Source organism: Misgurnus anguillicaudatus, chromosome 11 (genome assembly GCF_027580225.2).
Source record: "Misgurnus anguillicaudatus chromosome 11, ASM2758022v2, whole genome shotgun sequence".
In the NCBI taxonomy this organism is placed as follows: domain Eukaryota; kingdom Metazoa; phylum Chordata; class Actinopteri; order Cypriniformes; family Cobitidae; genus Misgurnus; species Misgurnus anguillicaudatus.
This window is the reverse complement of record NC_073347.2, coordinates 8,254,257-8,273,367: the sequence shown is the minus strand read 5'-3', so window position 1 is coordinate 8,273,367 and position 19,111 is coordinate 8,254,257. Positions and strand designations below refer to the sequence as shown.

Below are 19,111 nucleotides of genomic sequence, written 5' to 3'. Positions count from 1 at the left end.
GACATGTTTTCTTGCAGTTTTCCCCTCAGTGGTTATGATTTTTATCACTGCAGTTTCAGATAACAGTTTATGCTGCAGAAAAGCTAACAAATTAATATCACACAGAACAATTTTTTAAAAAATCACTTTGTATGGTCCTTCATTTTTTTTAAAGTTACAGTTGTTAAAATGGTTGGTTTTGCCCATTGTCAAAAATGGTTAAAATTACCAAAATCTCTGTTTGTAGGCTTTATGTAAATGCTGACAATCAACTAGGCCTATGCATTATTTTCCACACACCGCATTTTCACAGATAAATCTTGTCATTACACTGAAAAAAGAAAAACCTTGGATCAACTTATAAAATTGAAGTAATCAATCACACACACAATATTTGACATTGACTCAAAGTAAATAATTAAATCCATGCAACCACTTTTTAAACGTTGGAACAAACAAATTACTTTAAGTTAGAACAAGCTAATTAAACTAATATATAGGATAAAGTAAATTGATTATATTAGGTTGTGTTAAATAAAGTGAGTTTTATACAATCCTGGTACCCAGCATGGTACCCAGCATGGATTATTCCAGTTAATATCAGTCAGACATGCTGCTACATGATATTTATAAAATGATCAGTAATAAAACCGCACCACAGTGACATTTTTCTTGACTTGTTGGTTTACAATATATGAAAACAGTCAAAAAATCTTAAGGCTAAGAAATCTAAGGTCACAGCCCAACAAAAGTAAACACTGTTCACCATGAGGGTAACCAAAAATTGTCATTAAAATATCAACATCTGTCAGAATTAAAGTCAACTGACACATATCAATCACATAAAGTTTATTAGTTTTCTTTAGGAAATTTTGATGGATGGAAATGTTATGTGCATCATGTATCAAAATACATAAATCTTATTAAAGGCGGAGTGCACAATGTTTGAAAAACGCTTTGGAAAAGGAGATGGGCCGACTACCAATCAGCAGTAAGGAGCGTGTCTACTAACCGACATCCTTGCCGGGTTGCGTATGTATGGGGCGGGTCTTTTAAAAGAAGGTCCAAGTAGTAATGTTTCAGTGTAGCCTATGTGATGTGATCAGATTTATTCTTTCCATTTTCCTGATCTGATCTTACAACACTCTGCACTTTATCATTTAGTATTTTGGATACCTCTCTCCTGAAATGTCAGCTCCGAGTTTCTTCTCTTTCCATCATTTCTTTGTATACTTCAGTGCAGTTGTTATAACGACAGCTAGGTGTCTCTTCACTTCACTTGGACTGCAGCTGGAGCTGTCAGCACTTAGGGTCCTTCTTACCTCTGCTCATACTAGTTAACATTTCAAGTGGATCAAAAACTCTTACAAAAGTTGTCTTAAAACCAATTCCCAATAGACATTCTTGTCTTGGGTGAACTTTGATGAACTTTTCTGATCCAATTCAAATGTTGACTAGTGTATGTCACGAGTGACAAACAGGCGGAACTGAAAACAGCGGGAGAAGGTTCCGCCCGGACCAACTTCCGCAAACACCGGCACTTCCGGGTAACCCCGGGCGACACAAATCAGGGCGAAACACATGCCAGGTGTGCGCGATGACACGGCGAACGGCCATTGGATAAACCGTGTGAGCTGGGAGAATAAAAGGAGCATCAGGAAACCAGGAAGTGGTCAATTGTTGTCGTTGTTGAGAGAGCACAGAAGCGGCGTTGTGGACCAGGCAGCAACATTGTGAGGTGGGGACTGAATGGACAGGCTAAACGTGGTGAAAGGATACACTGGAATACCGGGAAGATCTGCGTTTCGCCAGTAGCATCAAGGAAGAGGTAACAGCAGGGTTGTTGCAACCCAGACTTACCTGATGTGTGTGATGTTTTGTGACCACCGAAGAACTGCAAAGCAAACGGAGCGACCCAGAAGCTGTTGGGAAAAGAAATCCGACAGAGGTTGTGAGTACACCCATTGTTTACTTTCCAAATAAGTCGCTAAATAGAAACTTACCCCTGTGTGGAAGGATCTTCTTTCTGTAGTGGCCCCACCGTGGAGGATCGAAGCCGGTGGGTGTGCCAAGGAAGGACGAGGTACGCACAGAGCTGCAAGGGGGCCGACGATCTCTATTCCACTCGCTGTGGCGGTGCTCCAACGACTCCCCCCGGGACAAAGCTGGATCGAGTGTGGGAGTATCGGCCTTATATTTCACGAAAGAGTGTATGCTGCTGTGGGTGAGTGTGCTATTTTGACCTGTGTACACTGGAGTGTTGCAGTGTAGTGCTGTGTCTCCTGCCGTTCATACTTACCCCAGGTCCAGCTGAAGCACCGTGTGTGTGGGCTCGTGGAGTGCAGCAGCAGCGATACCAACGTGGATTCACACCATTATTCCCCCTCGCCTGTGTGTGCCCCGCCGAAAAGGAAAACTGTGAGTACAGTGATTGAAATACTGCAGTAATAACGGCATTGATTCGTAAAGAGAAAAGAAACCCCCTGTTACTTACCTGACTGGTGTTGTTGTGTCTTGGAGGAAAAGCTTGCCATCCACCTCTGAAACAGGTATCCCTCATACCCCCGGACGGGGCGGAGAGTGAGCCTAGTGTCTAGCCGCACGGAAGAAGCCTGTGGTTTCTCCACCCCCGGTGTTCCGTCGACGTAGGACGCCGGCCAGGCTCAGTCACTAGGCCAGTAAGACGGGAACCGTGCCAGCTATCCAGTCTTTTACCCCAGTCAGGTGATGTACAGTTTTCCTTCATCCTAAAAATTGCGTAGAGGAGAAGCCCTCTAGTGCGAGTAAAGAGCCTGTAAAATCAAACCAAGAGTTATACATACCTATCACGCCTGTGAGTCCCACGTAGCACGCCAGCGAACTAAGAGCCTGTAAACCCAAACCAAGAGTTGTACTTACCTACCACGTCTGGGAGTCCCACGCAGCACGTCAGCGAGCCAAGAACCTGTAAATCCAACCCAAGAGTTGTACTTATCACGTCTGTGGGGCCCACGCAGCACGCCTGCAACACCTGGAACGAGAACCAGAGCACAATAACTCATTTATTCTTGTGATCACAGGAAACGGAGAGAGAAAGACCTCTGAGACACAGGAGAAAGGACCTAATTCCACCAACGAGGCGCTGCTTCGGCTCTGTTCTGTGGTTGAAACCGGACTCCAAAGGGAAAGGCTCCCTAACCACAGGTGACCGCTGGACTTCTCTCTAATAATTGTGTGTTCTTTTTGCCTCCAGGAGCCGAGGAGGGCGCCACGTGTGCACTAAAAAGAAAGGAAGCCACGATCAGAACTAAAAGAGGAGAAAATACTTACCGAGGACGAAGGAGCTCCGTCCTCTTCCCTTGGCCCCCCTCTCTCCCCCTGCAAAGAACACGCCAGACATGATTTTAAATTCCCCTTTCCCCTTCCCATCTTGATTTTAATTAATTTAAATAAAGCTTGTTTTAAATTTCACTTATCTGGTCTCGTTGCTTGGTCTTTGGGGTGCTTTTGGGGACCTCCTCGAGGTGGAACGTCCGGAGGGGCATTAGTGACCCGCTCCGGCTGGTAACATGTACTTCTGAATATCTTTAATTACGTCCCAATTCAGGGGAAGGTTAACCCTGGAGAACTCACGGGTCAAATTCAGCCAATGTTAATTGCTAATAAAAGGGTTCTTGGGTTCTCCAGGGTTAAAAAAATTACCATTATGAAATAAAATTTATTTTTTCTAGTGATTTACATAAAAAATAGTTGAATGTTGGCAAAATGTAGAAGCAAATAACAGAAAAATTCAGTTTTTGATCCCAACTGCAGGATGTTATACCACAGGAAACAGGGCTGAGATAACTGGATAAGGTTCTATTTTATTTATAAAGCACTTTTCATAATTGTTCATTATTCTAAAGCAGCTTTATATGAAATAGAAACAAAAAAAAAGCAAAGAACAACAGAAGCATTGCAGTTTTAGTTTATGATGTAGTATTTAAAGTTACATGAGTTATATAAATGTATTTCTCATTATACTGTGTTTTATGAACATATAGTCTAGGATGAAGCATCAACTCTTTACTTTCTTGGCCTTTGTTCTCTCCCTCAAATACCTCCTGTCCTCTCCAAACTGATTTAGACAAACTTTTACTGTGTTTTTATGGTAAAGATGACATGGCATTTTTCTCTGTCACTGTACGTGTCCTTTGCTGCCTCTCTCTCTCTACAGGAGACTGAAGAGGTGTATAGACATATCAGCTGGGTCAGCTTGCATGTTGGTAAAACAGGATGCGTAAGCAGGGGGAAATTGTTTTAGATGAAGAGGAGCATATGCACAGCTTCACAGCAAAATATGGAACCTTATTATTTCAACACTTTTGAAAGTTTAAAGTTAAAACTGTAACTATAACTTTATACTAATCAGTGTAAAATATTTTTGATTGTTAAAAATTAATTTCCAGTGTAATTTGTAAAAGCTTTTATTTCAATTTAATTTCTAAAATATGATTAGATTTGTATTGTAAACCATTTTCTGCAGTCTTTTCCAACAGTTTAACACAGAAATACCTAAAATCCACAATATTATTAATTGGCAAATGAGTAGAACTTTAGAAAAATTAGTATCACAATAACCCCCAACCCCCGTAAATCTCACTCAAAGCTGAACTCAAAAGTTAGTAGCCCTGCTCTTCACTACATATTGGATTAATTCACTACGTCATCACGATGCAGGCTGCAGCGAAGACCTTTTGAGTGTCAGCAACTCATTCGTCAGAAGCGACGGCAAGCCTCGCCTCGGAACTCATCCACAAACTGTTCTAGTCTGTGAAATCATCTCATCGGTGGAAGACGGAAACGTTGAAGATAATTACAACTATTTTCAAACACAGGACCACACAGGTTTTTGCTCCCAGTTTTTGTCAGGTAAGAAAAAGCAATCCAAAAATAATTATTCAGATGCAAGTAATATCAAAAATACATTACTTAACAATTGCATTTTAATAGCATTTTTTATTCAAAAACCTCAGTCTGTTTTTAGAATTTTCAGGGTTTTGTTAATTACACTGTGAAAAACTATTGCCTTAAAATTTTAAGTTCATTCCCAGCAAACATGTCCCTTTGGGCCCCGGGTGGGGCCACTGCGGGCAAAAAAATTGGGACTTTCGGTTATTAGTGGTGCTTGCATTTATGGAAAGCATCACTATTATTATTCCTCATATTTATTATTAGTGGTGCTTGCATTTATGCAAAGCTTCACTATTATCATTGCTCAGGATATTATTATTGGGGACTTTCGGTTATTAGTGGTGCTTGCATTTATGGAAAGCATCACTTTTATTTTTCCTCATACTTATTATTCGTGGTGCTTGCATTTATGCAAAGCATCACTATTATTATTATGTTGGCTTAAGAAAGCCAACATACTGTTGTTGCACTTAAACTTTTTATTAGGGCCCAGCACCGAGGAGCAGGCCAGAAAGCCCTATTGTTTTTGCTCAGTCATACGACGATCACTCAGCGCTGCACCATATAAAGTCGAACACACAAAGGTCTGGATGAAAAGCAGAGACCTGTCCGGATTCCACGCATGTAGAAACAACGGCAATTTTAATCAACTCTCACCCGCGTGTGCATGTTTGTAAGAAGTAAAAGCCTGTGTGATGTTTGCCGTGACAGTTTTAAATAAAAGAGAAAAAAATCAATTGAATCTCCAAGCTGAACTAAAAAGTTGGCAGCCCTACTCTTCACTGCGGATGCGTGATTGAACATCCACTACATATTGGATTAATCCACTACGTCATCGCGATGCAGGCTGCAGCGAAGACCTCTTGAGTGTCAGCAACTCATCCGTCAGAATCGTCAGCAAGCCTCGCCTCGGAAATCATCCACAAACCGTTCTAGTCTGTGAAACATCTCATCGGTGGAAGACGGAAACATTGAAGATAATAACAACTATTTCCAAACACAGGACCACACAGGTTTTTGCTCCCAGTTTTTGTCAGGTAAGAAAAAGCAATCCAAAAAGAATTATTCAGATGGGATAAGTAATTTCAAAAATACATTACTTAGTGGGCCAGAGTGGCCTGCACCGAAAGGTGCGAAGCCCTATTGTTTTTGTTTGAATTATTATTTTTAGGGCCCGAGCACCAAGGAGCAGGGCAGAATGGCCTACACCAAAAGGTGTGAAACCCTATTGTTTTTGCTCAAATTTATTAGGGCCCGAGCACCGTGGAGCAGGCGAAAATGGCCTGCACCATGGGTGCAAAGCCCTATTGTTTTTGCTCAGTTTCTTTTTCTTCTTCTTCTCCAAAATAAATCACATTTTTGAGGGCCTAAACATGCTTGAAAACTCATCAAACTTTGCACACGTGTCATAAGTGACAAAAATTTACATGTGGTATAGGTGACAGAAGTGGGCGTGTAGAAATTACTCTATAGCGCCTCCTGCAAAATTTCAAGAGAACAGCTCTCCCGCTACGAAAAACGTACAGATACAAAATTTGGTAGGGTCATCTATCACCTCAAGACCTACAAAAAGGTCCCCTAGAACCAAGCTCTAAACACCACAGGAAGTCAGCCATTTTAATTTTCTCTGTGATTTCTGTTCAAATTTTGCCATTTCCAGGCTTCGTACTTTAACGAACTCCTCCTAGAGATTTAATCAGATCATCATCATATATAGTCTGTGTCATCTAAAGGCCTTTGCGATGTTAAATTGCAGAGCTTTTGACTTTTCGTTGGAGGGTGTGTCCGTGGCGGCCTGACAAATTTCACAATTTTCGCATGAAACAGAAGTTGTTATAACTCAGGCATACAATGTCCAATCTGCCCCACGCTTCACATGTTTGATAAGGGTCTTGGCCTGAACACATCAACATTTCATAATTCAATAACAAAGATTTAGCCATATCAACATCATATTTCATCAGTCTAATCTCAAGACCTTGTGTGATGATAAATAGCGACGACCTTGACTTTTCGTTAAAGGGCGTGTCCGTGGCGGCCTCGCAAACTATCGCTAAATGAATCGCATTTTTGACAGCCTAAACAAGCTCAAAAACTCATGAAACGTTGCACACGTCTAAAATATGGTGAACATTTTTATTTCAAATAGGCTTCAGAGCTGGAGGTGTAAAAATGGCTGTAAAGCGCCACCTACAAAAATTTAAGAGAGCAGCCCCCCGCTACGGTAAACGTACAAATTTGAAATGTGATAGGATCATGTATTACCCCAAGACCTACAAAAAAGTCTCTTGGAGCCAAGCTCTAAAGCCTACAGGAAGTCAGCCATTTTGAATTTTCTGTAGCTTGAGTGCAAATTTCGCCATTTCCAGGCTTTAACAAACTCCTCCTTGAAACTTAATCAGATCATCATCATATTTGGTCCGTGTCTTGTAAAGGCATTTGCGATGCTAAATTGCAGAAATCTTGACATGTTGTTGGAGGGTGTGTCCATGGTTGCCTGCCAAAATTCTGTGTTTTGCAATGAAACAGGAAGTTGTTCTAACTCAGACTTAAAACGTCCACTCTGACCCACACTTCACATGTTTGATAAGTGTCCTGGCCTGAACACATCAACATGGAAAATTCAATAAAAGTTATAGCCCCACCTGCTGGCAGCAGAAAATGCCATGTTTTACACAGTGTTTACTGCTCATAGAAATTTATTCAGATCATCATCATATTTGGTCAGTCTGAACTTAAGGACTTCACAATGACAAATTACGAAGATCTGGAATTTTCGTTAAAGGGCATGTCCGTGGTGACCTGGCAAAGTTTGATGTTTCACCATGAGAAAGCTGTTGTAACTCAGGCATGCAACGTCCGACCTGTCACAGACTTCATATGTTTGACAAGAGTCCTGGCCTGAACACATCAATATAACAACAATCAGTTACAGTCATAGTGCCACCTGCTGCAAACAGGAGGTGTGGCACATCAAAGTTCCTTTGAATATCCACCTATATTTAACCACTTAAATTTAAATCCCTGGTTCCCTGCTTAACTAAGGCCATAGGGTGGCGGTGCACATGCGTGCAAGGGCCCTTCCATCGCTGCTTACAGCTTTAATTGGGGCGCCTTATTGTTTTCCTTAGGATTATAATTTTTTATTATTATGGCCCAAACACCGAAAAGCCCTATTGTTTTTGCTCCATTTATTATTAGGGCCTGTGCATACCGGGGTGTGAGGACCCTATTGTTTTTGCTTTGTTTATTAGGGCCCGAGCACAGAGGAGCAGAATGGCCTGCACCGAAAGGTGCGAAGCCCTATTGCAGGGCTAATCAATTGGCGGTCCGCGGGCCAAACCCGGCCCCAAGGTAATTTGATCCGGCCCTTTATGTAGTCTGTAAAAAAGACATCTCTAGAATAAATGTGGTAAGTTAGACAAGGGGCCCTACAGTTACGAGTTGATTCGCGTGCGTCTGTTTCATACAGCATGAGCTGCAGAGTGCGGGTCACGTGACTGGTGCGAGCAGCGGTTTATATTCGCGCTTTGGTCCACAAGTTCAACGCAATCGCCTCCCCCGCTCGCGCCCGCGTCTCAAGACGCGATAGCTGACAGTGGTGAGTTAAGAGACCGGACTCTATGACTGTTTTAACTTTATTTGTTGTATTTCCAGCTTAAAACACTGCTTTTTCCAACAATTGTTGTCTGATATGTTTATGCTTATCCACAATGACATTAACGTTAGATGTCTTAATAAAGGAAACTCGTTGAAACGATTTTGTGAACTAGACAAAAAGATCCTGCCGTTTCTCCAAAATTCAAAGCAGACAAAGGCTCAAATATTATGCGAGTCATCGTTCTCACACAAGAATGCAATAATAAAACGAGTAACAGTTAGTCGCCCATCGCTCACAGCCCAGCACCTGCACCACTGTATGCGTGACAAACATACACCTGATTTTACTGCTCTTGCGCAAACATATTCTGTCTTATTATAGCCTAATGTTTGCCAGTTATTAAGATGGCTATTGTAGTTTAAATAGGGCTACTGTAATAATTAGCTTTGACAAAAAACAGATTAAAACAATTATGTTCCATATTATAAACTTTTGTATTATGTGTACTGAAGTGAGTAAATAAGTTAAATTCTCAATGAGTGTGATATGGCTCTTATTTACCTATTAAAAGTAGAATAAAGCTTACTTGGGCGTCTTACAATGCACTTATGTTGTTATGCAATTTTAAAATGCAACATATGAACATGTCTGGATGTAGAAAAAACCTACTTTGACATCTAACAATGCACTAATGTTGTTGAATGCAGTTTCAAAATACATGTTTGTAGAAAAAGCCTATTGTACAATGCACTAATTTTGTTTTTATGCAGTTTCAAAATATAACATTAAGTATGTTTAAATGTAAGAAAATGTAGTCATCATCACTGTTATATCTCCGGTCCATCAATTGAGATGCTTTTTTATGAACTGGCCCCCACGACAAACTAATTAAATAGCCCTGCCCTATTGTTTTCCTTAGGATTATTATTTTAGTTTTTTTTTACACTTTTGGGCACTTTGGGTGCCTTAACATACTCGAAAACTCTTGAAATTTGGCACAGATGTCAGAGTCGTCGGCCGTCGGTCCGGGCAAAGGCTGGACCACGGGCATGGCAAGGGAGCTCTGTAGCGCCCCCTGTAATGCAAAAACAAACATTGGGGCACAGATCAAGCAAAAATGTAAGCCCTCACACATTTTTGCTCCGCCCAACAGGAAGTCGGCCATTTTGGATTGTTGAAAATTTTGGATTGTTTTTTGATATCTCAAAAGCGGTTCCCATGGCAACCTGTCAAACTTTACATTCATTTTTAAGGCATATTTAAGCCTTACAGTCGCATGCGGTACACTTTTAAATACTTCTTCTAAAGAATTAATGTGATTGATTCCAGAAGTGGTCAACATGATGCTGAGACATTGTAGATGCTAAATTGCGAAAGGGATTTTTGATATCTTAAACTCTTTTTCAATGGCAACGTGTAAAACTTTACTTTCATTTTCACACATTTAAGGCTGACAGTTACATGCTGTGAACTTTTAAATACTCCTTCTATAGGATTTATGCGATTGACAACAAACTTGGTTAACATGATGAGAAATAGCAGAGCGTGCTACACTGGTCTTCTTTTGTGACAATCACTGGTGCTCTTTGGACGATGAGAGGAAATAATTATACTGAATACGCAAAAAAATCCAAGGCACTCAAGTGAGAAAAATATTAAAAAGCCTTCCTCTTTTGTAATTTTTTTATTTACTCTATTTACATTTTAGTGTGATGTAAGTGAATCTGAAATGTGGGTATAGTGATTAGATTATCTTTACTTGAATGGAATGGTGGCCACTCCCATCTATTATCCAGCTGCTCGTGATTACCGTTTAAGTAGAGCGCTGTGTATCAATGCATGCGTATCCTGATAAAGGCGTAAGCCGAAACGCGTAGATCTACCTTTTAAATTTTGTATGTAGCCCAGTGAATTAAAGGCTTTTTAATATTTTTCTCACTTGAGTGCCTTGGATTTTTTGCGTATTCAGTATTGGTTAACATGATGTTGAGAGATTGTAGATGCTAAATTGCGAAGGAATTTTTGACATCTCAAGCGCTGTTCCCATGGCAACGCGTCAAACTTTACTTTTATTTCAGGCATATTTAAGGCTCTTGGCATGCTTAGATTAACTTTAAATTTGCCACACACATCAGAGTTGTCGGCTGTTAAGTGTTGACAAAAAGGTCAGTGTCTATTTAGTGGCTCACTAGCGCCCCCGTTTGTCTAAAATGTGGGGTTTGTTTTACTCCCAAGCCACGCCCCTAGCAACCAAATTTGAGCACCCTAGCAACCGAATACACAAAGCCTTATATCTATGCATCAGAACATCGTAGAGACGCAGTGGTTGGACTGTTTTACTTGTATCTCGGAAGGTTATGACTAATGTATGCCAAGAGGTACAAAGCCACGCCCCAGCAACCAAGTATGAGCACCCTAGCAACCGAATAAACAAAGCCTTATATCTCCGCATCAGAACATTGTAGAGACATGGGGGGTTGGACCACTTTACTTGTGACTTGGAGTGTAATCATTATGGGATGGCAATTTTCTCCCTAGCAACCAAATTTAGTACCCTAGCAACCGAATAAACAAAGCCTTATACAGTTGAAAGAAAAAGTATGTGAACCGTTTGGGCTTACTTGGATTTCTTCATAAATTGGTCATAAACGTCACAACAATAGAGAAACACAGTCTGCTTAAACTACCGCACAAACATTATACGTTTTCATGTTTTTATTGAACACAACATGTAAACATTCACAGTGCAGGGTGGAAAAAGCATGTGAAACCCTAGGCCAATAACTTCTCCAAGAGCTAATTGGAGTCAGGAGTCAGCCAACCTGGGGTCCAATCAATGTGATGAGATTGGATGTGTTGATTAAAGCTGCCCTGTCCAATAAAAAACACACACCTGTTTTGAGTTTGCTGTTCTGAAGAAGCATTGTTTGATGTGAACCATGCCTCGCACAAAAGAGCTCTCAGAAGACCTACGATCAAGAATTGTTGACTTAAATAAAGCTGGAAAGGGCTACAAAAGTAAATCTAAAAGCCTTGATGTCCATGTGTCCACAGTAAGACTGATTGTCTACAAATGGAGAAAGATCAGCACTGTTGCTAGTTGCTACACTCCCTAGGCGTGGTCGTCCTGTAAAGATGACTGCAAGAGCACAGCGCAGAATGCTCAATGAGGTTAAGAAGAATCCTAGTGTGTCAGCTAAAGACATACAGAAATCTCTGGCACATGCTAACATTTTTGTTGACAAATCTACAATAAGGAAAACATTAAACAAGAATGGACTTTAGTGTAGCTTTATGTGTAACTGCATAGCAAGCAACATGATGATATACTTATTATACACTCATATTGAGATGAGTGACTTGCAAACATAGCCATCTTTTATCTTTTGCACGTTTCTCCTATTCTTTGCTTGTGTCGTCAATGTAAGCTGTGACTTAAACTAACAAACCCCTCCGCAGTTGAGAAAGCCTGGGTTACAGCTCTTCTCTGTCCCGACCAGCTGATCGCATTTAGACAATGATATGATTGACGTGAGGTGCAGATGAAAAATCTGATCACGCATTTCTTATTCTCGCTGTCACAGAAAGCGCGTCTCATGATTGCGTAGCAACGAAAGATGCGCAACCTCTCACACACTTTTGAAAAAACAAAACAGCGCGTTGACATGCATTTAACATGTGTAGAACCATATAGGGGCCATATAGCACCACTATAGCACCACTATAGCACCACATATGGTTCTACATAGCACTATATGGTTCTACACAGGTGCTTCACTGGTGCTTCGCTGGTGCTTCACCGGTGCTGTATGGCACTAGGGGTGGTTCTTCTGTCGTTGCGATCCAGGGCAACAGTTTTGGTGCTATATAGCACCGTTTGTTTTTTAGAGTGTAGACACCGCTACTAGCCTACAACATCAGGCACGTCTTTTCTTTCTGCCTCTCGGTTGCGTGCGCAACCAGTTAATGATGTCGCCGTGCAACCCATCTATAGAAAACAAATATTTTGTTAGCTTAGATACACACAAATGTTTTTTTCTCTAAAACATTTTTGCTTTGCATGAATTTACAGCAATGGGCAACAGTCTATCCATTGTACAAGACCATGGCTACACATTAGTGAGTGAAGAAAAGAACAAGATCCTGGTGAAAAATGAAGGGGGTGACCTGTTTGTCGTTAAAAAGTTGAGCAAAAACCAGGTAAGTTTAACAGTTTGATTTGAATGAGATTTGAGTTAAATGATTATAAAAGGTCAATGATTATAAGATTATTTGAGGTTGTGTTTCTGTCTGTTTTTAGGATGAATTAAAATTTCTCCTCCAGCTCACCCATCCACATATCGTCCATTATGAGGAAATCATCACAGGTTGAACAAAAATTAAGATTTTTTCTGTTCACCTTTCAGGGCTAAATAAATTACTGACTTATTTTTAACTAATATTAAAGTTTGTTATACTGTAATTATTATTAAACTTTCAGATTCAGACTGTTTGTATCTTCTGTTGGAGCACTGCGAAGGTGGAGATCTTGCTCAGAAAATTAAAATAAATGGAACAGATCAATTTTCTGAGAATGAGGTATGATTGTAGACTGGTGGTAAAAGATTAGCACAGGCAATGTTAATTCTGCTCCCGGTTTTTACAAATTCTCTTGCTAATCAAGCACACGTAGAATCGAATCATTAGTTTTGGAACCTGTTGGGTCTCCAGAAGCACAATCCATTCCACACTGTGAACAAAATGCAGCATGAAGTTAAAACAACTTGGTTTTCCAAGTCAGTTTAACATACTATTTTAAGTTTTGACCAGTGAATAGTTGACATCACTAACAACAAACAAGTTAAAATTGTTTATTTTTTTTACGTTAAAGTAGCATAAAAAGATATGTTGATTTGACAAAAATGCTGCATTTTTTACAGTGCAGCATAAGCATGATTCATTTTTAAAGTGGTGCATCTTAAAGCAACACTATGTAGTTTTTTTACCTTTAAATAATGTCTCTAAAATTATTTCAGCGATAGAACAACTTTTAACTGGACAAACTGTACTGTTGCTGCAACCTGAGCAGCCTCCTAGCTGCTACAAGCACACTCTGAAAGTGGCGGTGGAGGGTAAGAAACACAGTCCCGCCCCTCCCCCTGCCTGCAGAAGAGTGTCTGATACCAGGCACTGTTGCGCTTTTCAACCACATGGTGGAGCTGTAAGTCATTTTTACATGGAAACTACATAGTGTTGCTTTAAAACCCTAAATAAAACATCTAAATCACATAGAAAGCTCAACATACGGTAGGTATATGGTGGAGAAGGTTTGAGCAAAACTGTAGGGTGTTGACCATCCAAGAGCAGAATTGAGCAATCAGATCTATAGGATCTTTTAAAGCTACTCAGCTTTAAGTAAAGGCATGCATATAATTCATTCTGAGAGAACACCAGGGCAACCAGTTGTCCACATACCCAAAATGCAATAATATTTCTCATAATAAGTCACAAATAATTCCAAATGATTTTAACTTCTTGCCGTCAAGTGTTGCAGTTTTAACAAAATAAATGATGTAAATTCACACTTGTATGATTTACAGATTCTGGATTGTATTGTGATGATCTGCATGGCTTTGAAATACCTGCATGATCAACAGATCCTGCATAAAAACGTGCATCCTGAGGTAAAGATTTCATTTAGTTGATGCATACTATCTACAGTACAGTATAAAGTATGTGCCGGAGCCTATAATTCAGTTAAAGTGCTCTGAAAATGTATCTAATTTGGCTTTACACGTGTTTACCCCGTATCTCCAAACTTACAAAATATCTTGGTTTCTTATAACAGAGCATATTCTTCACTTCATTTGGCACCCTCCGTCTTGGCGAGTTTGGAGTAATTGATCAAGGGTATTGTTTGCTTCTTTGACTTAAAACTACCATCAATAACTCCTCAATACATACAAAAGACAGCATAGTTCATATTTGTGTGTGCTTTATGATTTGTATTCTGCTCTTGTATCTATTAGGTCCCCTAAAGAGCCAACATATTCATATCTTGCACCTGAGATTTGGAATGGCAAACCTTATGAGGAGAAAACGTAATAAAACATCATCAAACTGCAATGATATCATGCATACATGTACATACAATATTTCAGACTGAATACTTACATTCTGATAATAATAACTTTTACAGTGACATATGGATGTTGGGATGTGTCATCTATGAGCTGTGCATGCTGAAGTGTGCGGTGAGAATTTCCTTTAATTTGATTAACAACAGGTGAAAACAACGATGTTCTAAGATATAAAGTAAAAATACCAATGTAGCGTCCAATCGAAAGAAGTCAGCCAGAACTGATGATTAAGTGACTTTTTAATGTTTCTTTGCATAAACCAAGATTAAATTAAGATCTGAACACAGAATAAACAAAACAAATGCTGGATCCCAAACCGCCTACTTCCATACTATATAGTACGTAAAGTAGCGCTTTTTACGTACTATATAGTATGGAAGTAGGTGGTTTGGGATCCAGCAATAGTGTCACTCTCACTCAAGCATTAACCATTTTCATTAACATTTTATCAGCATGTAGGCTACTAAAACTTAACAAAACACATTCTCTACATCATAAGACACAACATACCTTGTTGCCACTTTCGACTGGAACTAAATTCTTTAATTCTTTAACCTTTGTTGCCATTTCAGCCTTTCTTTATGTTAGCGATCTTCTTCTTGTTTAATGGTGATTAACTCCTTAGGAGCATTATCGCCACCTACTGTGCTGGATGGCAAATTAACTGGGTGATAAGTCTGAAGTTTAAGGCTATGTCCACACGAAGCCGGTGCATTCCCTATCCGATCATTTTTTTCCTTGCTCTAAAAAAATTATCCGTAAACATGAAACCACTGAAACTGACTGAAAGCGGTGTAGTATATATGCCGGACCAGTATGGGGCGCTGTAATTCTGCCACAGATATACACTATACACGGAGAAGAAGACTTTGAGCATGCGCATAACCAACGTATGATGTTGTCCATTATTGCTTGTTGGTCACCACAATTGCATAGAAGCAATAGATTTTGCTGTAATAAAGCTAGTAGGCTTTAGTAGCTTCTGTAGCACGAACACAATCACGTAGTCCGCCGTTATTGTTGTTGCTGTTACGTGTGACGCTTCCGACACGTGATGTGATGACGTTTTCGCTTCACAAAATATACGGATTGGCTGTACACACGAAACCGCAAGGGTGTCGGTTTCAGATTTATCCACTTTAGGACCCGGTTTCAAAAAATAGCGGATTCAGTCTCCCAAAACGCCGGATCCGTGTGGATGAAACCCCAATACGATAACTAATTTATACGTATACGGTGATACGCGTCTCCGTGTGGACAGCCCCTAAAACTGTTTCCTCTTCCTTCTCACAAATGGACCATTGCTTATCTATATTTTGTTGAACCTTACTCTATCATCCCAACTACATCATCATTATTCATCATACCTGCAATAGAGGTTCATCAGGCGCTGCGTGTTATCTTAAGCGATCTTTTACTTTTCCTCTATTTGTTAGATTTCCCCTCGCGCATACAGTTCTTTCAAAATAAAAGCCAGTTGCGGCTAAACAGGAAGTGTCAAAATAAAAAACTACAAATGCATGTAATCGTATGAGGTCCTTAACACTCCCACAAAATTATTTTAACACATAGATTTTTAAAACAAATAATTTTATATGAAACAATTCCTTTAATGAAAAAACTATACTAAACTTTAAAAACTTAACTGTATGTTATCTTAAAGTTTTCCCTTAAGAAGATTCTAAAAGTAGAACTAATTTGTGAACTGGACATTCAACCACAAACACTCTGCTATGTCTTTCACCCTTTTTGTTCAGATTTCTGTCTCCAATGGTTATTTTGACCCTCCTGGCGAGTCCATCTTAGTCTGTTACTGTCTCTAAGACTCTTGCAAGTCTCCACACAGATCTTGGTTATGTTTCATCAGTGTCTATCACTACATCACCTACTTGAATATTTCTCCTGGGCTTGTGCCACCGTTGTCTGACAATGATGTTATGGAGATACTCCTCCTCCAGCGGTTCCAAAATTGTTCTGCTAAGAATTGTACTTGACGCCATCTTTTCCTTCCATACAAATCCTCCCTAACGAACCTTCCAGAAGGATGTACAGCTGTAGTATCCTTAATGGTGATGAGGTGATTGGGAGTGATTGGTTCCAAACCGTTTGGATCGTTAAGGTTCTCTGTTGTAAGATGGTGACTATTCACAATAGCTGCTGCTTCATACAAAAATATTTGCCTTTCCCAAACCCTGCCTGCAAGACTTGTGTGAGGTGCATTGAAGACAAAATCACATTGCTTTTCCCCAAGAAAGGTTCTCCGTCTCTCAGCACCTGAAGAGCTGTAGCGAGTTCATTTTTGGTTCCCACAAAATTGGTCCCATGGTCACACTTAATTTGCTTGACTGAGCCACGTAGTGCAATAAAGCATCGTAGTCCATTGATAAAGGCATCGGTCGATAGGTCCTCCAACATCTCTTCATGAATGGCACGAGAATAAAAGCATGTAGAGCAGGCCATATCTTTTGTGTTCTCTGCGTCCTTGCTTAATGATAAATGGCAAAAAAGACATCCATGCCACAATAGGTGAAAGTTGGAAAGGGCTCAACTCTTTCTGTAGGAAGATCACTCATTTTTTGTTTTTCCACAGATCTCCTTAATTTTCGACAGAACACACACTGGCGAATATAGGATGCTGTTTGGCTCAGCCTGTGGATCCAATAGTCACTGGATCGAATCTGATTCATGGTAAAGCCTTTTCCCTGATGATTAACTCCTTTATGGTGGTATGCAATTATCAGTAGGGGTGTAACGGTACGCACAAATCACGGTTCGGTGCGTACCCCGGTTTTGAAGCCACGGTTCGGCTCATTTTCGGTACAGTAAGGGGAAAATGCAAACATTAAACTGCAGGTTGTTTATTACTATAAACTTTTTTTACAATTTGTTTACACTTTTTAAACACTTTTTATTAAAATATAATATATAAAATATATATAATATGAAAACATGATAAATAAAATACTACTGCAAAGTTCTTTTTTACATTATTTTATAACAGTAGGTAACTCTTTTCTTAACCTTCTCTTAAACTTTTTCTACTTTAACCTTACACTAAACTAACAAATTCAATTCCTGAATACATTTATGAACAATTAGCCTACATTTTTGCCACCAAAAATTTTCTGTTTTGATTTATTTTGGATTGTTTAACTCCCAGTATTGAATTGGCTATGTACCATCTCTGTATAAAAATAAAATTACTGCTCTATATGTAACTGCATAGCAAGCAACATGATGATATACTTATTATACACTCATTTTGAGATGAGTGAGTTGCATACATAGCCATCTTTGATCTTTTGCACGTTTCTCCTAATCTTTGCTTGTGTCGTCAATGTAAGCTGTGACTTAAACTAATGAGTAACAGCTGAGTAAGCCCGGGTTACAGCTCTTCTCTGTCCCGACCAGCTGATCGCATTGTGACAATGATATGATTGACGTGAGGTGCACCGTGCAGATGAAAAATTTGATCACGCATTCCTTATTCTAGCTGTCACAGAAAGCGCATCTCATGATTGCGTAGCAACGAAAGACGCGCAACCTCTCACACACTTTTGAAAGAACAAAACAGCACGTTGACATGCGTTTAACATGCGCTTTTAGACACGACACGTAAACGTTTACATCAATAATCAAACGAATATACAACTGAATATACAACTAAGTAAATAAAAATCTTTCTGCGGGCCGAATTATGTTATATGTTTGACAGAAGACTTGCGCTGAACGCGGAGACTTCCGCCACTTAATATGTTCATGTGGAAACGCACGTATTATGTTCCGCACAGGCGCACACAAAAGATTGCATTCGGCCTTTCGGTGCTTGTGTGCACCGTACCGAAAGCTCTGAACCGAAACTGTCCGGTACGAATACACGTACCGTTACACCCCTATTTATCAGTGTTGTGACATGGTGTTCTCTTGGAATGACTGTTGGGTGTTTAAATGAGTCAGGAAGAGATGAACTGTGCAGTCGTCCTCCCACCTTGAGTAGGCCATCTCCATCTAAAAAAATTTGTTGTGTGTGGTGTGGTGTTGTTGCAGATCTTTTGCACCCTGTTTGCAACAAATGTGTAGAACCATCTTGCTTCATTACTTATGCATCCTATAATGACTTTTATTTTGGACATACTCTACTCTTCCACATTGATGTACAGTAGCTCCTCTCTGAGCATGTTACTGATTGTGACTGAGATGGCTGCCGCTGTGAGTTTTAATCTAGGGTTGCAGTTCTCTTTTTACCACTTCTTCAAGGTCAGCAGGCACATACCATCTAGCTATCTGCAACTTCTCCAGATTATGGAGATTCCTTTTCCAGCACTGTGGTCTCAGAAGTGCAGGCAGTGGATCGTCCCACACAGTTCCTTGTCGACACATCTCTTGTAGAATCCTTTTACCATTGAGGAGATAGGGGGCGACGAATCTTAGAGGATCGTATATTGCAGCAACTGTGGATAATATTCCATGGCGAGTGGGA

At 40.0% G+C, this 19,111-nt stretch overlaps 1 protein-coding gene and 1 long non-coding RNA gene across 2 annotated transcripts in view; both read left to right on the top strand.

Moving 5' to 3' along the window:
- Positions 1-1,137: 1,137 nt before the first annotated feature.
- LOC129416594 (uncharacterized) lies at positions 1,138-3,429 on the top strand. Its single transcript, XR_008635452.2, has 2 exons — positions 1,138-2,703; positions 3,039-3,429. It is a non-coding gene; the product is annotated as an uncharacterized lncRNA (long non-coding RNA).
- A 2,307-nt stretch (positions 3,430-5,736) lies between these two features.
- The window catches only part of LOC129416620 (uncharacterized), a 49,127-nt gene continuing 35,752 nt past the window's right edge, over positions 5,737-19,111 (top strand). The window contains exons 1-8 of the mRNA XM_073873636.1: positions 5,737-5,948; positions 12,585-12,712; positions 12,813-12,879; positions 12,993-13,090; positions 14,092-14,175; positions 14,340-14,401; positions 14,521-14,592; positions 14,691-14,745. Coding sequence (XP_073729737.1) covers positions 12,587-12,712; positions 12,813-12,879; positions 12,993-13,090; positions 14,092-14,175; positions 14,340-14,401; positions 14,521-14,592; positions 14,691-14,745 — 564 coding nt within the window. The 5' untranslated portion in view covers positions 5,737-5,948; positions 12,585-12,586. The remainder of the gene's footprint in view (positions 5,949-12,584; positions 12,713-12,812; positions 12,880-12,992; positions 13,091-14,091; positions 14,176-14,339; positions 14,402-14,520; positions 14,593-14,690; positions 14,746-19,111) is intronic.